The sequence below is a fragment of the Azolla caroliniana genome, unplaced genomic scaffold (assembly GCF_043228905.1).
Source record: "Azolla caroliniana isolate FFs.n. ecotype wild unplaced genomic scaffold, voAzoCaro1.0.p SCAF_10, whole genome shotgun sequence".
Taxonomy (NCBI): domain Eukaryota; kingdom Viridiplantae; phylum Streptophyta; class Polypodiopsida; order Salviniales; family Salviniaceae; genus Azolla; species Azolla caroliniana.
This window is the reverse complement of record NW_028230445.1, coordinates 867,589-892,693: the sequence shown is the minus strand read 5'-3', so window position 1 is coordinate 892,693 and position 25,105 is coordinate 867,589. Positions and strand designations below refer to the sequence as shown.

General features: G+C 36.8%; 1 protein-coding gene across 3 annotated transcripts; it reads right to left on the bottom strand.

The window, feature by feature from the left end:
* Positions 1–12: 12 nt before the first annotated feature.
* On the bottom strand, positions 13–25,105 carry EMB3012 (embryo defective 3012). Of its 3 annotated transcripts, none has more exons than XM_087325314.1 (37): positions 24,738–25,105; positions 23,426–23,691; positions 22,469–22,626; positions 21,896–22,112; positions 21,309–21,670; positions 20,931–21,110; positions 20,696–20,831; positions 20,292–20,440; positions 20,085–20,196; positions 19,376–19,965; positions 18,453–18,576; positions 18,069–18,352; positions 17,074–17,178; positions 16,921–16,983; positions 16,531–16,722; positions 13,105–13,164; positions 10,803–10,871; positions 10,539–10,685; positions 9,666–9,785; positions 8,769–8,888; positions 8,502–8,657; positions 8,226–8,288; positions 5,697–5,824; positions 5,316–5,571; positions 5,109–5,249; positions 4,581–4,683; positions 3,627–3,757; positions 3,268–3,339; positions 2,333–2,414; positions 2,154–2,261; positions 1,921–2,062; positions 1,751–1,834; positions 1,419–1,665; positions 1,048–1,102; positions 845–945; positions 663–726; positions 13–582 (listed from the first exon to the last, which is right to left on the bottom strand). In XM_087325314.1, the coding sequence occupies exons 1-37, from the start codon at positions 24,932–24,934 to the stop codon at positions 197–199; spliced, it is 5,970 nt and encodes a 1,989-aa protein (XP_087181440.1). In that variant the 5' UTR covers positions 24,935–25,105; the 3' UTR covers positions 13–196. The 3 variants fall into 3 exon arrangements, with proteins under 3 accessions (XP_087181440.1, XP_087181442.1, XP_087181443.1); XM_087325316.1 differs by having other exon boundaries at positions 2,154–2,258; XM_087325317.1 differs by having other exon boundaries at positions 2,154–2,246.

Sequence of the window (25,105 nt, the reverse complement as noted above, 5' to 3'; positions counted from 1 at the left end):
GATGGATCGACACCATGCAAACCTTCACAACAAAAATAAGGTGAGTGATCAATGGTTTTGCTTACATAATCTGTGTAATGGCTGTGGCTGTGGTGTGAGTAACTGTTGCAAATAAAATATAAAGAAATTAAAGCAAAAGCAAACACATCATTTTCAGCTCCATACAAAATGTAGTCTCCATAGCAAATCATCATTCTCAATATGTTCTTGATGGATCAAATCGGCGTAAGCCTTCACGACGAAAATAAGGTGTGTGATCAATGGTCTTGCTTACATAATCTGTGTATGGTTGTGGTGGGCTTCTACTCAGAGAAATTGTTTGTGGACTTGGAAAGCCACTTGGTGTAAGGGTTCCTGATGGACTCCTAGGACTCTCATACTGCATATATTGTCCATCAATACTATCTGAATCATGCTGCTGCTGATGGCGCCTCCGTGGGATATCAAACACTCGTGCACATACTACAAATGGAAGCATCCCAAGAACAACAGCAGCAATCACAGCCGTAACAATTTGCCGCATTAAACCTCCATATTGAAGATCTTTCAAATCATATTCAACTAGGATCTCTTCTATTTCCCCTATTGCAGACAAACCTTGTTATTCATAATCACTGCAGGGAAAATGCATGATAAGTACTCATGTTAAGAGTTTCACATACCAGTAGTGGGGAGTCTGAATACTAAATTGGAAATAAATGGCGAATCTCCGTTAATTACAGATACCTGCAATCGAACAGATGAGGAGAAAAATTATTATTTAAGTAGGTCAATATAAATAAAAGGAATTTTTTTTAATGCAACTGAAAACTTGAGCTTTGTGGCTCTTGTGACAGCATATCACCTCAAAAATTGCGTAACCACCAAAGCCATAAGCATCTCTGTCACTACTGATTCTTGTAACATTCAAGAGGTCATTTCTTGACCAAGATACAAGAACAGCACCTATACATTAAAACATGTTAATGACATTGCACATTACCAAAAAAGATATTCAACATCTGCAGAAAATGGAAGAATCAAGAAAATAATAGCCAAAGAGAATACCTGCACTTCCAACCACGGTCACTTTTGTCTTATTGGCTGCTGGAGTTAACAGAACCTGATGGCAAGAAAGGGGTGTCAATAGAAAAATGCATGACCTCCAAGATCTGGAGGGTTTCCTAGAAATGTCGGGAAGGTTCTCATGTATCATTTCATCATTTTATGGACTTTCATTTCTCAATGTTGAAGTTAATACAGGAAACTGATTATAGACATCCATACAACTGTATGAGGGGAGTTAGTATCTTTGGGATTGTTCTATATTCTTTCTATATGTTCAGAAAATTTAAGATTCAAGCAAAGCCTGTCATAACCAATTCAAATATTTCAGATTTCAGATTTCCACGACCATTTAGTAGCTAAAAGAATATCACCTTTGCACGTTTGTCACGTATTTGGAAACCTCCAGCAAAGGGGGTCATTACAGAGCCAATATCCGGCATCCCTTGGACTGCTGCTGTGATCTTTATGGTCAAACAGCCTTTAGCATCACCAACAACCACACCAGTTCCCGCCTCCTCAGCAAGACCTTGTAAAGTCAAGAATAGCCTTTCGGGAGAGTAGGGCTGAAGGACACAATAAGACTTCCCATCTGCTGGATCACGGAATGCTAGGGGGCGCCTGGTCAATTTCGTACGTTAATATGATGCAAAAGCATGCATCTTGCCAAACATAACAGCATTCTCATGTAGAAGAATTGTCTAACCCAATATATGGTGGATCCACATGGCAACTGTATAAAATCTTCTGATCAGTAGCAAAAGCCCCTATGTCTTGACCATGGAGATCACTATACACAGATCCGATATCATAAAACATAAACCACCGAATCATGCATACGAATATTTGAAACAGTGGATTTGGTAAGTGTACCACCTGAACTTGACAGGAAAACGATAACCATTCTCTGGAACCTGAACATTAGTCAGTTGCTCACTTGGTGCCTTCAGGAAAATAGACGTGATCTGAACTACATTTGCAGTTGTATATGCAGTCAAATAAGAACTGTCATAGCTCACTGCAAGTGCCTCAGATTAGTAAGTTTCTTGACTTACCCAACATTAGTGATCTGAAATCACAGTAAAGCAAAATGTATGTTTTACTCTTACCCACTGCTGATCCAGGACCCACCGCATGCGCTTCACCAGAATGCTCGTTAATTTGAATCACATCTGCATTGCTGCTTAACCAATGCCCATTATCTGTGACATGTCCTGCTAAAGTGATGTCATTTCATGAAACTAGATGAAATTTCAGAAACAGGACAGATAATCATTTGGCAACTTACTTTTTGCTGCTACAGAAAAGTTTACATATCCACCAATATGTAGTGTCGGATTTCGTGGAATAATGAAAGTTCCAACATGAACCTGATAAACAGCAAGTGAAGAATTACTTAATTAACATGTTTCTATTACTTTCAGCATAGATTGTAACTATCCCAGCAGCAAAGTACTTCTAACCCAGTTTACTAACAACAAAAACCTGAGATTTGGGCTCTCAGCAGCTAACAAAGTACTCTTAGCCAAATGCATGATATTTCAGCAATAATTATCCTCAGCTACTTCCCTGGAACCTTTAGTAGTGAGCAATGGTTTAATTGCATCACCTTGAGTGGAGTGATTCTGTCCTCTTAAAACATTATTCTCTCAAATTAGCTTCCAAGTGGCTTTATATTGACTAATTTTCCAAAGTTGTCATTGACATTTTCTTTCACTCTAATTACACCAGGGGAACAAGTGCTTGGTTGAACAACATACACTATGACAACATACATTTGGTCTCCCATTGGTTGATCACTAGAGTGATAACCAGATGATTCACAACCGATCACATACCGACTACTTGCCTGCCTGTTTAAGATGAGAGACTGCTGGAATCAACTTTGTGATACCATAAACAGTTACAAATACAGGTTGGCCGTATAATAAATGCATCCATGCTTCCAACACACATGGGCTGCATTACAAACAGGCATGTGAAGGATAAGGATATGTGTGTCTGCAATTCACTTCATTCACACTCAGATCTACCACCAGAGAGGCTATATGTTTGCCTCTCTGCATGAAATTCCAACTTTGTTACCTCAGTACTCAAGGCTAACCTGATACTAAGCAGATTCTTGGACATTTAGTACATTATTAAATAAACTGGGCAGCATGTACAAATATTTCTTTCATCAATCACTTACAATACTTGCATTTAATTGCTTGAAATACATACCAGAATATAGTCAGCTACTGCAGGATTTCCCATCAGTGATATTCTAACCATGGCTGTTCCTTGTCTCAAAGCCTGCAAGTTAAAGCAAACAAAAAGTTCCGAAAAGAGTAGGACAATAACATGGAAAAATTAAGGAATGCCTCAAAATTAATTGTTTTCCTGCTCATGAAGACATATACTAAGAAAAACAACCATTAATATTTGCAAAAAATTGCTGATGGATTTTCATGAATGAAATTAAATAAACTGATTTAAACTTAAGATTAATTATTTGTCAATTAATCATTAATTTTGATAATGCTATCATTCTGTATATATATCTATAGCACTAATAAACCCAAACCCCGAGCAGATCTTACTTGAATGAGAATTGTTGCATTCCTTGCATGCTCGTCATCATATTCAACCAACACTTTGATCGAAATCACATCTATACGGTTGGTTTCAGCTACCAAGTGAATGGCATCACCAACTTCAAAAAATGGAAGTCCTACATACAGAAGAGAATATACAGTCGAATGTTTGTAAGCAGTTAGAGACCTATGAGGTAAGCCTCCAATTATTGTGTAGTTTTAGTTGAGGCCCATGCACCAATGACATAAAATACTCCTATTGACCCATTAATTAATGTATTACAAAAGCCTCACAGTTATATACAGCGGCCGTCACACGTAGCATATAGTTTTGATTTTCGAATGGAAAGACAAAATTCAGGAAAGAATTCAATTGGCAATCGGCAACCTCAAATTATGGTTAATCATGTTTTACTTATTAGTTAGCAGCCAACCTGACTGATAAGTAGGTGATACAGCCAAATTAGCCAGTTTTTCTATGTTTATATGAATAATTTAATCCTTTGTGTGATGGGCGGTGTGTACAAGGCCTGGGAACGGATTCACCGCCGTATGGCTGGCGTGTTATTGGCCAAGCTGCCGAAGTCGCTGAAGTCATAACAAAACCCGTTGATAGAATGAGACCCATGGAAAGTCCATCGGGTGGAATTGATTGGTTAAAAGGGCTAAAAATGTTATTCCTGGCAATACTGTTCATAGTTTTTCCTTACAATGACTAGAATAATAAGATCCATATCACTTTTCAGAAGAGAAAATCTCAAGACAGTAACGCAGCTCAATAAGTCATTCAAGCAATTCACAGGCATTCATAGAAGCTTTTTACATTTACCTCCCCTAAAGAAGCACCATTGACTAATAAGCATATTCATAGATACAGTTTGATTTTTGCCATATTTATATTGTTTGCATTTACTATGTGCACTACAATAATCATATTTATATTGTAAGAGAAAATCTTACCAACTTCATCTTGGAGCGTAACAGAACAATATTGATGTGCTCCGACTGACATTACCATCCTGCGAATGGAAGTCTCTATATCCCCGATAATAATTTGAGAGACCTGCCAGTGGTAAATAAGTAGAGTCATAATGGCAGTTGAAGGGCATTAAAGGGAATCATGCATATTCTAAACCCCTTTACAATACTAAGGGAATCATTCTCTGTGATTATACTAAAGTTTTAACACCATCATAAGAGAACCATGCATATCCTGACCCCATTCATAAAACTACACATCACTTCCAATTTGTATATAGACCTGCTCTTTGTACTTATCCTAAATTTTCAGGACAAAAAAGAGATGCATCTAAAACATTTGACTAAGGGAACATGATTAGTGTACAAATCTCTAGAAAGTGTAATTGAAATGAAACTTGTGAGAAAAGAAAAGAGAAATTGAAACTCCATTTTTCATCACATAAACTGGTTTTCCAAAGTACAAATCAACAGAAGATTAATGTATGTACTAGTGTTTTCTAAGCCCACCTCTGCAACTCTTATGCAGATAGCTATTTCTGTTCGTCCAGTTCTTCGATCCCTGGCTTGGATGCATGCTAAATCCTTCCTTTCTGATGTCCTGATATGTGCCCCATCAAGAGAGATACTCATCGGGTCTCTGTTGCTATCCTACAAAAAACAAGTCTATTAACGCCTATTCAGTACTATCTCCATCCAAATTTTCCTCGCCCCAACCTGTAACATGGAATAGACAATGTTCCGTTTTGTCATGCTCGTGCTCTCTAAACCTGCTTCAGTCGACTGGCGTAATAAGCTTGATGTCCTGTAGCTTGGGGGTAATAACCATGTTGCACACATTCCCAGAGCCAACGGTGGATCAGGAATAACCTGAAGAGTACCTTTTGCAATGTAAAAATGTGTGCTTGAGTAACCTAGATTTGAATGAAAATGGCATGAAAACTCCAAATTGACATCTGTTTTCCCCGCAGACCTGAAAGACATCACCTTAGAACTTCAAGCACATGTATAAACATTGAAAAATACACCTTGATTAAACAATAATAATTTTTGACAGTTAATTAACAGCAGACAAAAAATTGCATCAGAAGCACTTACTTCCCAAAAACTACAGCAGAAAACTTTGCATCAACATAATTTTCAACATGTCTATTTGGGGTAGCAGTAGAGACAATTTCTTTATTCTCCCCTTCTTTCAGATCGTCTGTAGTGCACAAACTCAAAACCTGATTGCATCCCACAAAGAACCAATAAAAATATCAGCAGACATGAATTACACAAGTAAGCAGACAATGAAACATGATGTGAACATGCAATCATAAAGTAAAAACATGATATAATTGTAAATGGAATATATTTCTAGATATAAACATTTCGCATTCTATAGACATTAATCATATTCACCTGACATTGTATCTAATTTGAGAGTACATCCAGACAGAGGATGAAATACATATTATATATATATATATATATATTTGATCAACCAGGATGACAAATAAAGATTATCTTCACACACTCACAATTTATACAAATGAGTTTTTTTTTCTGGTCCCCAAGGTATCTTCTAAACTATTGGAAAAGCACTTTAATGGAAAAAATCAGCTCTTACTAGCTTAATCGGGATACTAGGTTGTATCTTCTTCCGGCAACGATGACTGCATACTTTCTTAGTTCCTCTGAATCAAGTGTTCATTATGCGCAAGCATCAGCAGGCATCTCCTCCTCTGGATTTCATACATTCACATCAAGCATCCTTATTATAGTGCTACTGACAGCAGGGATTTCTTGCTTTCTCACATACGGCATTCCCTATATACAGACACAGTTTCTTCGCTGCGAACCTACCCTGATCATTCCTCATTTTCTCAGAGCATTGGGCGGCATCCCTACTATATATATATATGGCTGAATCTAGGTTATCCATAGACAACAATAAAAACTCTACGTTTACTAAAAGCAAGACATCAGTGATGTACAATTTGGTTGCTGGAAGGAAGTCGGGGGGAACCGGAATCCAGAAGCAATGTGAATCGGATACAGTATGAACCCAGAAGTGGGATGAATATTAGAGGATATGTAGTAATTAGAAATATTAGTAGAAGCAAAGCGTTGCAATACAAATAGATTAGAAGAGTTATTATGTTAAGGGGTGACAGATGAACACCGTTTTGTATCAGAACATGCTACCTATATAAGGAGCCTGGATACACAAGTAATATATTATAATTGGAAGATCTGTGTGATTGCTGTCTCGTGTACTTGAATGTCTAATCTTATGCGTGTATTATGGTGTGTTGTTGATTGAATACGCGCGTTATTACCATACCTCCGACCACACCTTCGGATTGTACTCCAGTAAGGAGTACGAATGTGTTTGTGACTAAGTTCTAGTCTAAGTTCTAGTCCAGAAGAAACAAATTTCTGTTGCATTCCACGTAGTAATCGAAGGATTAAATCCCTATGCTTTTGAAGCTTCACCAAGATATGGCCAAAGTGCCATGAGACAGGCTTCTCCATCATCTACTGCATGGTATTTCTGCAGCTATATGATATTCTCAAACCAATTAACCAGAAATGTAAAATCAAATCAAATAAAATTCAGGCTGAATATAATCCACAGTACTCAGTATTGATCAAGAGCTGTGCCTGATCACAACTGTTCTCACACGTGGTTCAGATGGGCATGGATGGTGTCCATCGAAAAGATCAATGACACTATCTATTGTCAGTTTAGGAATAGTGCTACTGCAATCTGGACACGATCCTTTCGCTTGCCTACAAGTATTCCTAATTGTACATATCACTGTAAAGGAATAGTGCTAAGCAATGCTGTTTCCATACCTAAGCAAGGAATTGTGCTAAACTGGGTAGTGAAGATTATAATACTCAAATGGTGGCTGTGCTTCTATATCCATGTAAAGTATGTGGACCCAATCTTTCATTTATAAAAACAGACTGTTCCTGTATGGCGGTTGTTCAGATGAGGCAAGGGCAAACCATCAGTAGGTATACCAAGTCAGCTCACTTACAAACTACATAGAAGTCTAAGCTTTAACATATCTCTCGGTGACTATTATGGCTGTATCAACTCTGCCTGGTTTATCTCATATGGTGCTGATGTTTTGCTCCTAATCATATGGGCAAGCAGCAGAACTAGTGGCTTTGCAATGTTTCTCCATCCTTTTGCATTGGGAGACTTATTCCCCATATCTTTGCTTCACGCAAGAGGGTGTAACCAATGTATTGAACAACCGTAGTCTGATGGGTGGTTGTAAGAACAGCAAATTAGCGCAAGGCTCCAGAAACCTGCATAACCTCAATAAGTTACACATTATGAAAGTCATCATATGCAACGAGGTCATCTTGATGGAATGCAGATTCCATAATAAATGGTGAAATACTGTCATAAAAGACATTTTAATGTAATGAAATCCAAGTGTACCGAGGCTTAACCACAATCATACATCTGAATTCAAAGGTTTGACATATGAATGTCAAATTGAATGTCCAAACTTAACAGTAATTCAGATCATTTTCAGACTTCCGAAAAAATATAGTCATGACAGAAACAGGACACAGTAATACATTTTTTCTAACCAGAATATGAACTGTACAAAATACTACCTCTGGATCTTCAACTCTCCATCTGTAGTTCCCACAAAGCTCATAGAATGAAAATACGTCCTCCTACACAATTAAGAAAGAATAACTTCATCAGTATACGAGCTTGGCTATTTGGTTATTAAATGTTTTTAGCAAAAGATGAAAAGCTATGTCCAGAAACATTTTGTTTCTAGTCTATTAAATAGCAAAAGACATTTCGTATGTAAGTGATTTCTATACAACCAATAGCCAACTTAACTAAGACTTGCAAAAACATAATAAAAATCTGAGATCGACCTTTATACCCATTGGAAAGACAGACAATTTCCGTCCTACTGCAATTTGTCCTCCTCGAACATTCAAAGTCATTGCAGTTGGAACATGGATACTCACTTCCAATGTGGCTTTGCATATAACTATCCCACTTTGTGTCGTGGCTTCGGCGTAAACAAACTGCAAATTTAACATACAAGTTAACTTTTCTCAAAGTTCACCTCAACAATGTAACTGTGACACATTTTCTCAAAAGCATATTACAATAAAATATGGGAACATGGACATTACAAGGGTTCCTGGAAAATTAGCAGTAACCATGCCGAGTGACTTTTCAACCGAGGCAATTGTGTCATTAGAGCTAAGAAATTTTATTGATGTGCCAAAACTTGGACCGCCATGAACGTTAACCTGGAAAATAAATGCAAAATTCCAAAAATTTTATATTGTCGATCTCAGAACTCAAGCAAAAGATTTGTTGTTCACACATGAGAACGCAGATGTCATGAAGTCAAAGGATATAGCAGTATAAAGATACTCTGGTTAAATCTGAGCCTTATGATACCAAGATGACAATAAAAGACAAAGCTCATTACAACAAAGTGAACATGGATCTGATGTTAATTCACATATTCGGCAGAGGAATTGTTAGCATTACATATTCACACAGATCTAGTTTGTTAAGAAACTTGCCAACCTGCAACAACTAATCAGAAAGAAACCACAACTTGGAAATAAGAGAGGAAACCACCACAAATAGAGTAATTTGCACATGTAATGGATGCAGTAAACCATTCATTCACTACTTCAAAAATCTGGGCTGCTCCAAGCATTTGTGAGATGTTAGTTGGCTAAATCAATGCCTGGATAACATCTTACCAATCAACTTTCAAACCTCAAGGAGATGTTATGAGACCCACCACAACTTCACAGAATCCTTCGGCTACTTCAGAGGGATAAGACCCACCCCAACCTCAGACAATACTAAGAAATACAAAAGGTATGGAAGATATCTACTTCTGATAGCACTGAAATGGATTGATTTCTATCTAATTATCAACCACGCCACACTTTTCATTCTGTTCAGACAACCTATTTCCTTCCATTCTATGGTTGTAGTAAATTAACCATTATAAGAAGCCGGAATTCATAGACAAAACCACCCAAAAAACACGACTAAAAATGTACCACATAGTGTGATCCTGGTGTAAGCACAAGCCCTTTGGGTTGAATAGAAAGTGGTTGATACACTTCCACTTTTAGAAGCTCGCTGACTATATCATGACCGTAGCTTTGGCCTGCACTTACCTGCATACCACAATCAAGAAAAACAGTCAATTCTCTTTGCTATTTTTTACCATCAGATTTTGTGAGAACTTCTTTTGCATTTTGTTAATAAAAGTTGCTTCAGGACTTTGTGTGCTGTTCTATATGTTAGACTTTGCATAGCTCATTGGTTTTCGGTTATCATGAATAGTTGAATAGCAATTTTAAAACAATTGTTGCAAGTTTTAGGTATAGAAACAATCTAAACTTGCACAATTATATCTACAGTTGGCATAGATGACTGCACAACTACAACTTAAATTCCTGGCATGCTTTTTGAGATGCCAGAACTACAGAATGATAGTTACTGGGCCAGGTAACATTTTGTGCAACCTTTATAACAGCTGGAGTTTATCACAATTCCTCCCACCTTGGAGAAAACAAAGAACAGAGAATAGCAAATTCAAGTTCAAATGCCTGGCCATGTCTAAACTCTACACAATGTATATTTCTTATATTTCATCACGATATGCAGCACATTATAAATGCGAAATGACAAGCAGCTTCCTTATGGCAATACTTTCCTTGGCCATAAAGCCATCTCCTGCTCTACCATATACACCACACGAACCATCCTCATATAACTACTCTCTTAGGTTTTGTTTTCCACAGAGACAAATTTCTACACATTACAATATGCAATGCACCATCTACTATGCTAGTTTTTAATTATAATACATTTTGATTTCTGATAACTGTGAGAACAGAATGTTTGTTTACCAAAATGATACTTACATACAAGTCAGTGACACCAACATTAGCACCTCGTATAGTGAATTCTGATCCATAAACTTTTTCCCCTCCAACTTGATCTACACTGTTCTTAAATAAAAGCTCTAATATCTCGTCCTTGATGTGCACATTGAATTCCATCAACTCCAACTTCAGATTTCAAAGAAAAAGGCAGACATTCAGATGACACTTCAACTAAAAAATGTCCACAAATTTCTTTCAAAGATGGCATTTTATTTTTCTCCACAAATACTATGAAGAATTCACCTGGGAATCATTGAAAACGTTCCCGGAGTTATCACCAGCTTGAAGCTTTACTGTTAGAATTGAACCAACCTAGAATAAGTCAAGCATATAAGTTAAACTTATATTATATGCAAAATCTTTATTATATATAATATGTTCATATGTCAAAGCACATAATATTAAATCAACCTTCACACCTATGATTAACATGATATTAACCAACACTTAAGATTTTTGAGGAGGCAGAAAATGCAGACAATGTGATCAAATCTGCACTATTTGAGGTGAAGAAGTTCCTCGTATAGCAAATTATACACTGTAACCACATGCTAGTGACATCAGAACAGAATAGAATAGATATTTTTATCATCCATGCATGATGAGGCCAATTTTTAACCTATGGAACCAAATCAACATACCATCATGTATGTGACTTCTTCCTAAGAAGGGGGGTTACTACTCTGTAGTAAAAACTCTTGATGTGAAAATAAAGCACGCACATATGTGCTCACCTTTCTTGGTCAAAATTTGAGTATGACAATCACATAAGTCATCATATTTCTCGTGAATTACCTTATATGCTGCGATAAACGATATTCATCCTCCATTAGGTTTTCATTGCATACCTTGCATGTCTTCATCATTGGATATTTGAGCAATGATGCAATCATGCTACCTCAACACCTAACTCGTGTGACCGAGTTTGAAGAAGTATTAAGGCTCTCCGAGAGCCAATGCTCATGAGGGTAGTGCGCTGAATTGGATACATTCTGGCATTGTATTGAGGCCAACATTGGGGGTTACTATGCGCAATGTAATATTCCAAATTTGACATTTTGGCATCTTGCTACTGCATCCTTAGTGCCTCTAGTAATCTATCCTCAATTATCATTTACTTCATAGCATCAGTAGGGAGAGCCAATCAATCTTCTAGTCCCCCATCTTAAACCATTTCATAATGTTAAGCACCCAGCCACATGAGAGGATTTTGCTCTTATGAGTTTTTTGCTTGATCCCCACTTCCTCATTCGAGGCTAGAAGACAAGTCAAAACATTTGTCATTGGAAATGCATGCGTAGCATTGAGAATATGCAAGTTTATGCATTTAAGCATGTGTATGAGAAGCCTATCCTAATCTGACATAGAACAATCTTCCACATTACATTATAACTGACTTCCACATTTTGGCAAGTTTCAACTCTAGCATTACAATCTCCCACAACCAACACTGTAAGAATGTCAGCACATACATCGGAAAAAGGATCATCACAATCTATCCCATACAATTTATGGTATTTGGATTCTCTATGAGGAATGTAACCACCTAGGACATGAAGTTTATCTTTACATAATGTTTTACTTGAACCCACATATATCTTTTGTATTCATATATCTTTTACTTGTATGTAGTTTTCAAAGGTCTCAAAATAGATACATTCATTCCTGCTCACTGAATATTACTTCTAGTGCAGGGTCATATAGATTTTATGGTGTAGCCATCAATACTAGGCATATACTTGGATTCATTTTCCAAAGTTTCAACCAGAAAACATATTATCTATATTGAGAGCTACATCACTTAATCCCAAGTCTTTATTCCATAGAGAGAGATTTAGATGTAAGCAGGGCATTGAGTGTGCATATAGATACCACATAATAAGAAATAATATTAAATCAAAGTAAATGGCAGATCCAGTGCATGAGTTCTGGGAGACTGCCCATAGCTTGATATTCATAATAAATCTTTTTTGTCTTGTGGAATAAGATGAAAAAATCAGCTAGTGATATTAACACATTAAATATAGAGAGATATAGAAGTAAGTAGGGATCATACAATTTAATGAAATAGGAGTAAATCATAGGAAATGGCAGATCCAGAGATATGAGTTCTTGGAGACTGCCGGATCATTCTTGTGTTAATCCATCAAGATCTCGATTTCTTGATCCAAACTGAAAGCGATGATAATGATTACTTTCAGCTTCCTAAAGCTAGACTCAAGAGACATCTCCTTGAATGTATCAAGCTATACATACAGATATTTTAGGTATCTACAAAACATTTTAACTTGAATTTGATAGACCCAAACCCAATTTCTGTTAAGATTAGTTAGTTGGACAATCTATAGATATTATTGCCAATAACAGCATTCTACAATAGTTTTATATTTGAAATGAATCCATTAGCACTAAAGTGTTGTTAAGTGTAAAGAAAAAAGAAATACTATTTCATTTACTTTTATAATGTTATTAGTATAACTGTATAGAAAGAATATAATCACTTGGATTAATAGAAACAAGAGTTGAACAAATAGTTATATCATACCTCAATGCTAGCCTCCTCAGGTAAAAGTAAATGCACCCACGCTAAATCAGCCACCGAAACCTGCAAACAATAGCCGGTTATGATACTAATATATAGTATAAAAGTATTAAAGCGCTAATAAACAAGAATGCACTTTTTAGTCTGCATTGTTTCATTGCAGTATGCTGAATGGAGTCCTACTTCTAGAGATTGCTCATTTGCCCAAATAAAAAGCTTCCCCAAACTTGTTTCTGTCATTCTATACAGATAGAAAGAAAGATATATTAATGTCCACTAGAGGCTAAAATCGGCCTATCAGAATAATCATGCTTATAATCGGCTAAAATCCCAAACTCATCCGTCACTTTATACAGGTAGAAAGAGAAAATTTTATATTAATGTCCACTAGAGGACAAAATCAGCCTACATGTCAGAATAATCAGTATGAAATTACAAAATCATACTGACACCGAAACAAAAGCTCAAATTTCCTAAAGACCCATGATAATGATCTTAAATTCTGGAGCTAATACTAATGGAGAGAGTAATACTGAGGGGAAATGGTATCTCAAGTTGGTTATGTCTAGAGTGAGCATATGACAAAGTTCATAAACCAAGCACATCTGTATATCCTATGTGCCTTAATTTCTGGCACAAAGTATCCATTGTTGTCAGAATAAATGCACGTGTTACAAAACCCACTGTAATTTTTTTACGAAGAGGATTTGAGCCTCACTAAGAAATATAGCTCTTGTTTTAGTTTACCTTTAAGCTGCTGCTAGCCTCTTTGGCACCATAAAACTGTTGATAGCAGTTTTATCACATGATATCAAAGCTGTGAGGTCTCCATAACCTCCACTCAAAAAATAATATCCCATTCAACTCAGATTTCTTTGAGAAACCAACCAATTATTTCTTTATTTTTCCATGTCCATTGTTCCCACCCACAGAGAACACCCTCTAAGCAACCATATATTGTCCAACTTAAGCTATCCTTTAGGGAGTAAGCAGTCCTTGTGCACCTAGCTAAAAATAATCTATTTATAGATTTGAGGTATTCTTGGCTTCCAATGCCACTAGTATCTCTTCCACCATTCCTTCACTTCCCATAGAGTCAGATGAAACCAACTATCTAGATTGGGAATTGCAGATGATGACCTTGCTGCAATACCATCATTCGTAGAATATTGTCAAAGGGACAATGACCAATCCTATGGCTACTTCTATTGTTTCATCTTCAACACCCACACAAACAACAATTGAACCTTGTCTAGACAAAGATGGTCCTGCTCATGCTTTTCAGTATGAACCTCAAGTTCCTTGTAATTTCTTGGTAAAGATAACAAGACAGCAAAAGATTTATGGAATGTAGTCCAACAAATGTATCATAGAGACAATAAAGCTCAAACGATAGCTTTGAAGAACCCCAAACCCACTCTCATTTTTGTATATAAAGGTTTTGAGCCTCACTAAGTAATACAGTTGTTGGTTTCGTTTATCTTTAAGCTGCTGCTAGCCTTTTTTGGCATCCAATTGTTCATATCAGTTTTCTCACAATCCCAAGTATAATTCATAGGCATTATCCTAAACAATGATCAGTATTTGAAATGCACTGCCCCCATTCCAATATAGCTTGCTTGGATTGTCCCTATCTAAACATGAACATAGTGGAAAAGAATAGAGTGATCCAAATTGATATTATCAAATAGGATAACGGAAGAACATGGATCATCATCACAACATCTCTTGGTAGAAAGATGGCCGACTATAAGGCACACTTTTTGCACACATCGGGGGATGAATACATCATCACGGCCTCTGATATAGCTATAAATCTATCACATGCATTGTGCAGTGTGATAGGGCAACTGCATACCTCTTCAAATCAATAAGAGATTGAGTTAGCCACATATGCACACACATCTCTGGAAGAAAGAATCTACTAATTGTGCCATCAAAGTAGAATCTGAAGAACACTATGTTTGCCACTGTACTGTTCTCTATGGAAAAAGAGCAAGAAACTGTTGCCTCTTTACCCATGGCCCATCATGCAAGGTAATGGAATATGAGGACTAATGATGCTTGGCATTGTCCTCAACAACCACACAAGCTCATCAACAAAGAGTAATCACAACTTAACCCCACCACTCCTATTCATGTTACAAGTAAATCAAGGGACACACAAGTGGGTTCCTTAGCAGGACATTGCAACGGGGTTGCAATAGATCGGGATTGTTCTTACAATAAGAAGTTGTTGGATGACAACAATACAACCACACAAGCTCATCAACAAAGAGTAATCACAACTTAACCCCACCACTCCTATTCATGTTACAAGTCAATCAAGGGACACACAAGTGGGCTCTCTAGCAGGAGATTGCAATGGGGTTGCAATAGATTGGGCAATAGCAATTTTTCGTGCACGTTGGAACCGGCTTTGTGGACCACAATCTCGACACACCCGTCACCAACCTAGCTTCACAGATCTCTCTATATTGAATTAACTTATGCTAGAGATCTTTCAACAGAAATTACAATCTATCTGAGTTGAGAATCTTACATGTACAGCTAACAGGATGCTTTGGTCTAATTCATTCTTTATTTACTTCTCTATTAGATACATTTCTTTTGGTTAGTTCTCAAAGACAAGACAATATTTTAAAATGTAATCTCTTGTTTAGTTTTATAGTCCATTTTGAAATCTTAAAATATGTTAATATATCTTTCTTTCTTTCTTTTGAGGGCAGAAGTTTCAGTCCGTCTAAGCTTAGAATCTTCAAGTGTGTTGCTAATAAGATTCCCTGGTATCTTAAGGAGTTCCACTAATTTAGCCAAATTTATTTTCTCTTGGTAGGAATATTTTGGCCTCTTAAAAGATGTGAATATATCCTTGTTTCTTTTTTTTCAGTTCTTGAATGAGTATCATTTCACCTTTTCTTCGGCTTTGAAGGAATATTTTCCACACAGCAGTAATTCCATGTTCTACTATGCTGTATAAGTTAAGCCATCTAAACTTCAGGCAATGCACACTCCTATTAAAAGCACTGCACTAGGAAACAGAACCTCGTACCTTATTTTCATGATTCTATTGTCTATCTTCATTTATTAGGATGTTTTGTTATTGGCATACGAAATTCCCAAGTGCCCACAGTTTAATAAAATAAAACCAATGGTAAGTCTGGAATCAGGATGCATTAATTCCAGAATACAGTTACATATCAGCATATCTATTCTGGCAGTGAGAGCTCATATTATAGATGTACGATAAATGTACATGTGAAAACCGTGTGCCAGGATACTCCAATGGTGGAGAGTGCAAATGCAAGAAATATCATAAATCCACCATAAAACATAGAAAACTATTATTCATCTTTGTTTAGTTGAAGTGAAGTGTTCAAATATATACTATATTATGTATTTCAAGGAAAGTGTAAAAGAAACAAATACCATTGCAGAATCAAATGCTGGACTAATCAATCCAACATCATATACAGTTATAAGAGCTGTCCCAAGGCCCCTGGCAGCAATCGTCATATGTAAATAATCCGGTGCATGGGGCTGCTCGAGAACAAAAGCCACTTTTGTATCATTGATGTCAGCTTCAATATGACTTGATCCACCAAGAACAGAAAAACTACCCTGGAAAAGAAGTGCTCTCAGTAAAAAATGTGACCAGTAAAGAATGGAAAAGATCATGGAAGATTGCTAAACTAATGCGACATTGAGAGTAAATACTGAAACCACCAATGAAAGTTAAGAAGAAAAGAATAATTAACTTTGGAATTCTCTGTAGTTTATGAACCTATCAGCCAAAGGTGCCAAGTTAAACAATGGTACCTTGGCCTCAGGATGATTATAGAGAAGAAGAAATTTTGGTGATACCCTCAACGAAGTTACAATCTGCAAGATATTGTGACAGAAAACAAGGATTGCTTTCAAAATACACAGTAAAATCCAATTAACCATAGCATGTGAAGACTTTAATATGACCTGTAACTGTACGGCATCTGTAAGGAAATATAACCGTGGCTCCAAGATCCGCACTGGTGTTGGTAATTCCAAATTAAGCAATCCTACCGAAGCCCTCAAAAGGCACTGTAGCCGATCATTAAAATTCAAGCACTGCAATGCTATATAGCCCACTCAAAATCTTGAGGGGTTATAACTTCAAATTTAGAGCTTAACATTACACATAGTTCAGCCAAACAGACTTTTGTTATCTCGCATCCCGTGGTTAATAAATTTTCTCATCAGCAGTAAGAGGAAGTAGAGATGGAAGACAAAAAAAGCACTTTGAGTATATGCTAATCAAAAGGTCAGCTGTAAAAATATTTTTAACCAGCTTCATAACCTCATGAAATCCCATGTTTACATCTTCTGTAGATACTAGATTATCACATTTCTTATGATGAAATAGAACACCAACGAGCTTTTCTATTAATCTGGGCATGCACAAGTTTTTTTATCTTCAAAATATTTCTTTCATTTTTGTAAGCATGTAAAGTAACAATTATTAATGGACGCCAATTATAAGATTGTACTCATTCTAGAGATGAGAATATTTATGTGGGTGTGCACCTACTTTTGTGGTCATTGTTCCAGGAAGATGGTGTCATGCAAAATATTTTGTAAGCATGTAAGGTAACAATTATTAATGGACGCCAATTATAAGATTGTACTCATTCTAGAGATGAGAATATTTATATGGGTGTGCACCTACTTTTGTGGTCATTGTTCCAGGAAGATGGTGTCATGCAGAATATTCATACCTTTCAATATTTGAACAAACAGAAAGAAAGATAATAATAATATAGTATGAAAAAGACATATCAGAAATATTTTCAACAAATAATATAGCTAGTATAAAACTTCAACTTCAAGAGAGAACAAAAAAATACATATAGAGATAAGTTCTATCAAGAAAAAGGTCCCAGTATACACTTTAATAACACTAAATATTCTTGTACATTATGTGAAGCGGTTACCTGACCCGAGTTGTCTGTAAGTATTAGATTCTCTTCCCATCGTGCATTTTCAATTGAAACTTCAGACGTTTGATGACCTTCCCAATAAGCCAGGCCCAAACAATCAGACAACATCCAGTTGATTGGCAAAGATGATGCATTCGCAAACGGGGCTCCAAATGCATTCAGAGCCACTGCAGAAACCCTTAGGCCACGGCCACTTGTGACAGTGATTGGAGTCTTGTGTACAAAGTTATCATCACGATTTCCTTGCACTGCAGCTTTGATGTGTGGCAAAGTGTGCTCTAGTGTAACAATAAGGTTATCAAAAAGTAAGAATTCTCAGAATATTTGGAGAACCTTATTTAATCCAGAGAAATGCACTCAATGCATGATATCACTGACCAATATCATCAACAATGAGGGCAATAGCTGATGGATCAGCACAAACGACAGTCAAATTTACTGATGCAACTGTGGGCACAGGATGGCCTACACCAGCTAAATTACCACGGTAGAATATAACAGTCTGTCAGTCCAATCAGCAAAGTGTTAAGACAAGTTGTCATTCTCTGCTTAGAAAGGAGAACAATACTTGATCTAAAAATATCATCATTAGATTAGTTAACCTTCTGATTTTTTAAGGTAAATATGGATCAGCTACATTGCCTTGATGGTCTAAATTTTAACAAACGGTATACAAAAAAAGGAAACCTAACAACAAATAAGTTGTCATCAGCTACTGTCACATTCTCAGATAAGTATTACTTCAAGCTATCCATGAGCTGACAAATAAAATGTGCAGTAATATGTGGGTTTGCAAACCTTTACCCTTTTCATATTACATTGTATGATTGTGGAAACTTGAGAAATAGATGATGCCGTCCCAACACACACTGGCCAATTGATTTTTGTCATTACTAAAGAACTTAGTGGCAGTTTTCTTGGTGTTACAGAGCAGAATTGGTCTCTTTTAATTTGAGATGGAACACTTTCTGCTGTTATACGGTTTATTCTTAGTTGTAGAGTAAGGGATCACACTTCGAATTTTACCCTCAAATCTCATCATATCTCAAGTTGCCTCAGAAAAGAAGTCCCAATATTCATGTCCTCAATATTCCCAATTCACAGAATAGCACCCATCAATTAATCATGTATTACCTTTTAAGGAACACGATATTAACAATCCCCTTCCAACAATGTTTCTACCTCACAATGTGAATGTGTGCTACGTCAGACGTAAATTAAGTATCTTAAACATTTTGAAATGCTAAGATTTGTGTTCTAATAGATTTAGGACCCTTGACACATGAACAGTTAGTACTCACATAATTTCCAAGACCCACACAATGTATATCGTAAAGCCTTCCTCCACCACTTGTGAGATGTGACACCTGAATTTGTTCTCCGTCTGCTACTTCCCCAGATATAACTTTATGCCGTTCAATAAATTCGGTACCTTGTCCCCAACGGTCTGGCCCACCGCTTAGCATTACCTTCATACTGGTTTTTGGTACAAGTTGCAACATATTGATTTGGCAATGATTGAGTACAGAAGCATTGCCTGATGTTTCAGATTGACTCACGCCACAGTCATAGCCGCCATAGGAGTGTCCATCAGCAGTCTGCAGGATTGTTAATGGTGCATATGCTGAAATGGTCCATGAAACAAGGTGCTTTGAAGCAGAAAAACTAGTAAATTCATCTGAAGGTAGCGACGCAGTTATGGTTGCACGGCCAGCCTGTACAGCCAGAAAATACTTCAAGTCACAAATTGGCTTCTCAGTAACCATTGCAAGCTCGTGGAACATGCTTTCCCCATCCCCCACAGAATCTCTTTGTACAAAGACTTTTTCTTCCCCAATGATTTTCCATTTAATGAAAGACGAAAAAGATTCACATTTGGAATAATATTGTCCTGCAAATCAAATTGCTACAGTTATTATAAGCAATCAACATGCACAATGCCTACAAACACTGATATTAAAAGTAACATCTGCTGGAAAGAATCGATGTTCAATAATCCTCGCACATTACCATCTGAATTTCTCATGGTAACAGCAGCGGGTAGATAAGAACCCACTTCAATCTCCAACGGGAAATCTTCAACCCTAACAATAGAAGAAGGGTATGATATGTGTACTTTCACCTGTAAAAAGTGCACAGGTCACAATAAAAAATGTGAATGATTGCTTCAAACCATTTGCTCATATGTAATATTGATGTTTAGTACAAGTCAATCACCTTATCAAAATTCATTGGGTTTGTCAAGGCTATTGCATGCACTATAGTTTTGCCTTCTCCTTTTGCATAAACTGTTCCAAAAGCGTTTACAGAAACTATTTTGGGATCCAAAGATGCCCATTGATAGTCGGAAGTCTCAGTGCCACAACCTGCATCACAGACAAATCTGAAGATGAGAATTTCAAGACCCAATCCATTAACACTGAACCATCACCACGCAAACAAAAATAAAACTTCGGTACATATTATGCATGAAAAACCTTGACAGAAAGTTTAGAGCTTTCTCCAAGACAGTAATGAACATTACTTAATCAATTTCAGTATGAACCTATATTAGCAATGTGCTGTATAATCCACACAAATTGTTACAGCTTTTATTATGTTCAAATTTATGCCTGCAATACCTCCATGAACTTTGAGATGATAAGCTTGCATAACTGCAGGATGCCAAGGAAGACTTAATAAGTTAGAATGCTTCCCATTCTCAAATAACACAAGCACTGGATTGCATACTATAATCTCCTGGTCTTCAGTTAGCACCTGTAATTACACAACATTGAACATTCTCAATCCCACTTCCATGGTTAATTAAAAGACAAAATAGATAAGTGATATGAAAATCTATTCAGTCCACAATACCTCATTGGGATTCATTATGGACAGTCTGTAGCTTAGTGATGCAGATATTTTCCCTGATCCCTCAGACACAGCCTTGATAAAGGTGCCATTACGCCAACCTTGCTCACGTTGAACATCTTCAGGAATGGGTAACGCCCTCCAGTAGGGCCATTCTTCAAATAAAAATTTGAGATCATTTCCCTACAAGGAGGAGAGAGGGAAGCTCACATTTACTTTTAAGGCTATGCAGGAGGTTGTAAAGGCCAATTATAATTGCAAACAGCAGCTTCCAGAAGTAAAGCAATGGCAGTGCAGTAGCTTCTGAAACGCTTCATTTGGCATTTATTCAATTGAGCATAGATATATTGAATTTTTACACAAGATACCAACATATCTAACCTGTGTTATATGAAGTGGTGTAGTACTAGACTCATCCGAGAAGGCCATAACTTGAATGACATAATCCCAACCCACAATAAGATACCAAGGAAGATCTGAAGAACATAGAGGAGCTTCCTTTTTCATAACTGTCTGCTGACTAGCATTATGGAAACCTAAAGGTGCTATATACAATTGCAGGCTGGAAGGTGTTACAACATGTAATGAAGAGAATTGTTTATGGCCAGCCAATCTGACATCTTCTACCACAATCTCTGCGTTTCCCACTGTTTGTGTAGACACCTTTCCCGTATATTGATCAACCTCAGCAATAGAAGAATCCATAACAGACCAACGGTGATGCATAGATGGGAGCTGTATAGCTGCATAAATTCATGAATAATGTATGCCATGATTTCAAAATTTATGACAACGGATAACATCAAAGGGGTTCAAACTTCATCGATCAGTAAACTTTGGTTTCCTTACTCTCTTAGTTTAGGAAAAGTGTGTTCAAATTTTAAAAGATGAAACCCAATAAGCCATGCCATAACGTTTTGAGTGTCAATGATTATTACAGAGCAGCATAAAAAGAAGAAGCATTATACCTAATGGAAGCTTATAGCGAAGTGTCTTGAGAGTATATTGGAATTGTGTATCAACCAAAACATACAACGGAGATGGTGGTTCGATGGAAATGGCCTCTGCAACTGTTAGACTTATTTCATCCTCGAGTCCTTCCATTGTGGGTTCAATAACATTCGCAGAAACTCTTTCATGACCAACGCTTACTCCTCTCACAACGAATAGGTCTGATCCAGAACCCTGCACAAGCATAGCTAGCAATTTAATTTATAGTTGAGAAGTAAAACATGAACTTTGTGTCCTATTGTACTTTATATTCAGCCCAGAAACCTCCAACATAGATTATTGTCAGGATCCTGTCAATGATAATAATAATAATAAATCATAGTCTTTTCACCAGGACCATACTCATAACACACATTCTCCAGACATTAAAGTGGGTTACCCGAGTTCAAAGTACGTTAGAAGTTTTCTGTGGCAAAGAAGTTTCTGATTGGATAACTTGAAAGATAGGCTCATTTCAAATACAATAACTTTTATTGCTAGGTTCATAGATCAACAAAAAAATGTGTGACTATAACAGCAATCACAGTTACCTTTTCTTCAAGTTCAATCCTTGTGTCGATCTCATCACTCAGTGCAGTGTCTTTGAGAGGAACATGTACCAAACAGTGGGTTGCAAGACCCATAGATGATTCTGAGTAATGAAACCTCCATGAAATCTGAATTCCCACCAATGATGAGAACGTGTTGTCTACAAATAAGAAACTTTAATGAGCCCTTAAACACTTTAAAAACTTGTAATAAGTATAAACATCATGAATAATAAACATGTGATAAAATTGACAACGCAAACTGTGAGAACAAATGCTTAGAAATCGCAATTAAGAAATCTGTGGATTGAAGCATTGGTTTCTTCTAGAAACATGAAACGAACATGAAAGAATGGCATCCATCCACTCCAAATGAAGAATAAACAGTGTGACATGATAATGGCATATTATAAGAGCTGAAGTCTACCACAGAAGAGTTTGAAACATGTGGTATACCAACTGTTTTCTGTTAATAATAAAAATGCTAGTATAGATTGGTCATTCTATATACTTACACATTGGGTAAATATATAAAGCCATATTCTAACTCTGGAGCATATCCTACTTCCAGATAAGAATACATGTAATATACCAATTTATCATATGAAGGAAAAATATAAACATTTCCAAGAAAGCCATAGAATCCGTCTAGTTTAATGTATGCTACATCTGCAAGGAATAGAGTTAATGTTATGATACACATAGAATATATTGTATGCATCATAAAAGTTTTTCTGGTGAAGCATTTAGTTGTATCATATCATTTTTATACTTCATAAAAAATGCAAAACCCGTTTTTCCTGCTTGTGATCATCTCTTCAGACTCCGTGGAATCACATGCAAAGTTTCACCATAAGCGCTATGAACTAGTGCATATTAAATGACTTTGCTTGATGAGATTGAGAAAGAGTGAAAATGTTGTGGCGTCAAAATTGGATAATGTTGGAACTCAAGACATACCTTCCACATCGAACCCATGTATGCGTAATGTGGCAAGACCATCCAGATCAAGCTTGAGGGAATGATGAGAAATTTTTATGCTAGAAACTTTGTCAATAAAGACTTCGCATCTAATCACTTGGCCAGTTACAGTATCCCTAGCATAAACAGCTGTTGCTCTTCGTCCGGTATAAGAAGCTATCGAGGTGATCACTGCATTTTCTGAACAGCTTTCAGTACCACCAAACTCGGGTTCGACATGGATAAGATCATGATGATCCCACAGCCTGGATAGAATTTGAAAAGCAATAGGTTATGCACAGATTTTAACATTCTATAGAAGAAACCAGCAATTTTCCAGATAACAGCTCATCCTCAGAGGAACAGCCTAGAAAGTAGTTCTTTGTTGGATATTTGTTAAGTGAGTTGCAAATATTGAAAACTTTTATTCACTACGTAAATTAAGACACTGGGCACAAAGCTTTCAAGATTTACTATTATTTTACCAAATAACCAGTAAAGAGTTCCAGAAAGATGCAGTAAATTATGCTTATTTTGTCAGATAAAAGATTCACTAACTTCTCATGCCTACTGTCAGGGTAACTACCATATGAGATCATTTTGGCAATGATCTCACCAAATATCCAATAACGAACCCCTGCAATGCTCTCTGAATACTTTGAGCTACCATGTCTATCAGCCATGTAAACTACCATCCAAGAAGCAAAAATTTACATTTTTCAGCAACATTATCAAATATTCAATGAAGAACTCCTGTGATGTACTCTGAATACTTGTGAACCTTCAAATTTTGCAATAACCTCATCGAGTATCCAACAATGGGCTCCTTCGTGAAGTGTTTTTCAGACATATTACAAAGAAAATAAATGCATTATGAATAATTTAGTTATTCGTGTGTAGCAGCCACACAAACTACCATGATTTGACCAAACAACTAATAAACAAACTCTAAAGTGCTCTGTGAAGATTTTCTTAGATCATCATACATTCAGTAAATTACAAAAAAGGCATACTAATTCAGATAGATTAGCATGGCTGAAAGAAGCTTCAATCTTGCAATAAACTTATTAAACATTCCATAAAGAACTCGTACAATGCTCAGTGACGTTCCTCTCACATACATAATCCAGTCAAAAAAAATCACAAAATGCGTATCATTTCAGATAAACTACAACACCTGAAACAAAATCATTAAATGTTTAAAAAATCTTATCACTTATCCCACAAAAGAACTCTTCAAGTGCCGTGCAAAGCGCTACTCGGATACATTATCATCCAGGAAAGCGAAGAGAGGCGAACAAGAAAACCATACCAGGTGAAGCATCCACCAGAACCTTGCAGGCGAAATCGAACGGGATGGGTTGTTCTCGGAGGAAGAAGGACGTTCAGATTGTTGATATGCGGGCCTTGAGGTATGCCATGGCTTTGCGGGAGCAGCAAGGAGCAGCAGATACAGAGGAGGAGGAGGAGGAGGAGGAGGAACGACAGAAGACGTAATGCATTCAGCATGGCGATGGAGTTTCACCGCAGAAGAAGTTGGAAGGAGAGGATGGCGATCATCTTCGCTGCTGCGCCTGCATTTTTCGTTTTGGCTCAGGGATTGGCGGGAACGTCTGTACCTCCTTCTCCTTCACCTTCACCTTCTCCTTCTCCTTCTCCTTCTCCTGCTGCCGCTGCTCT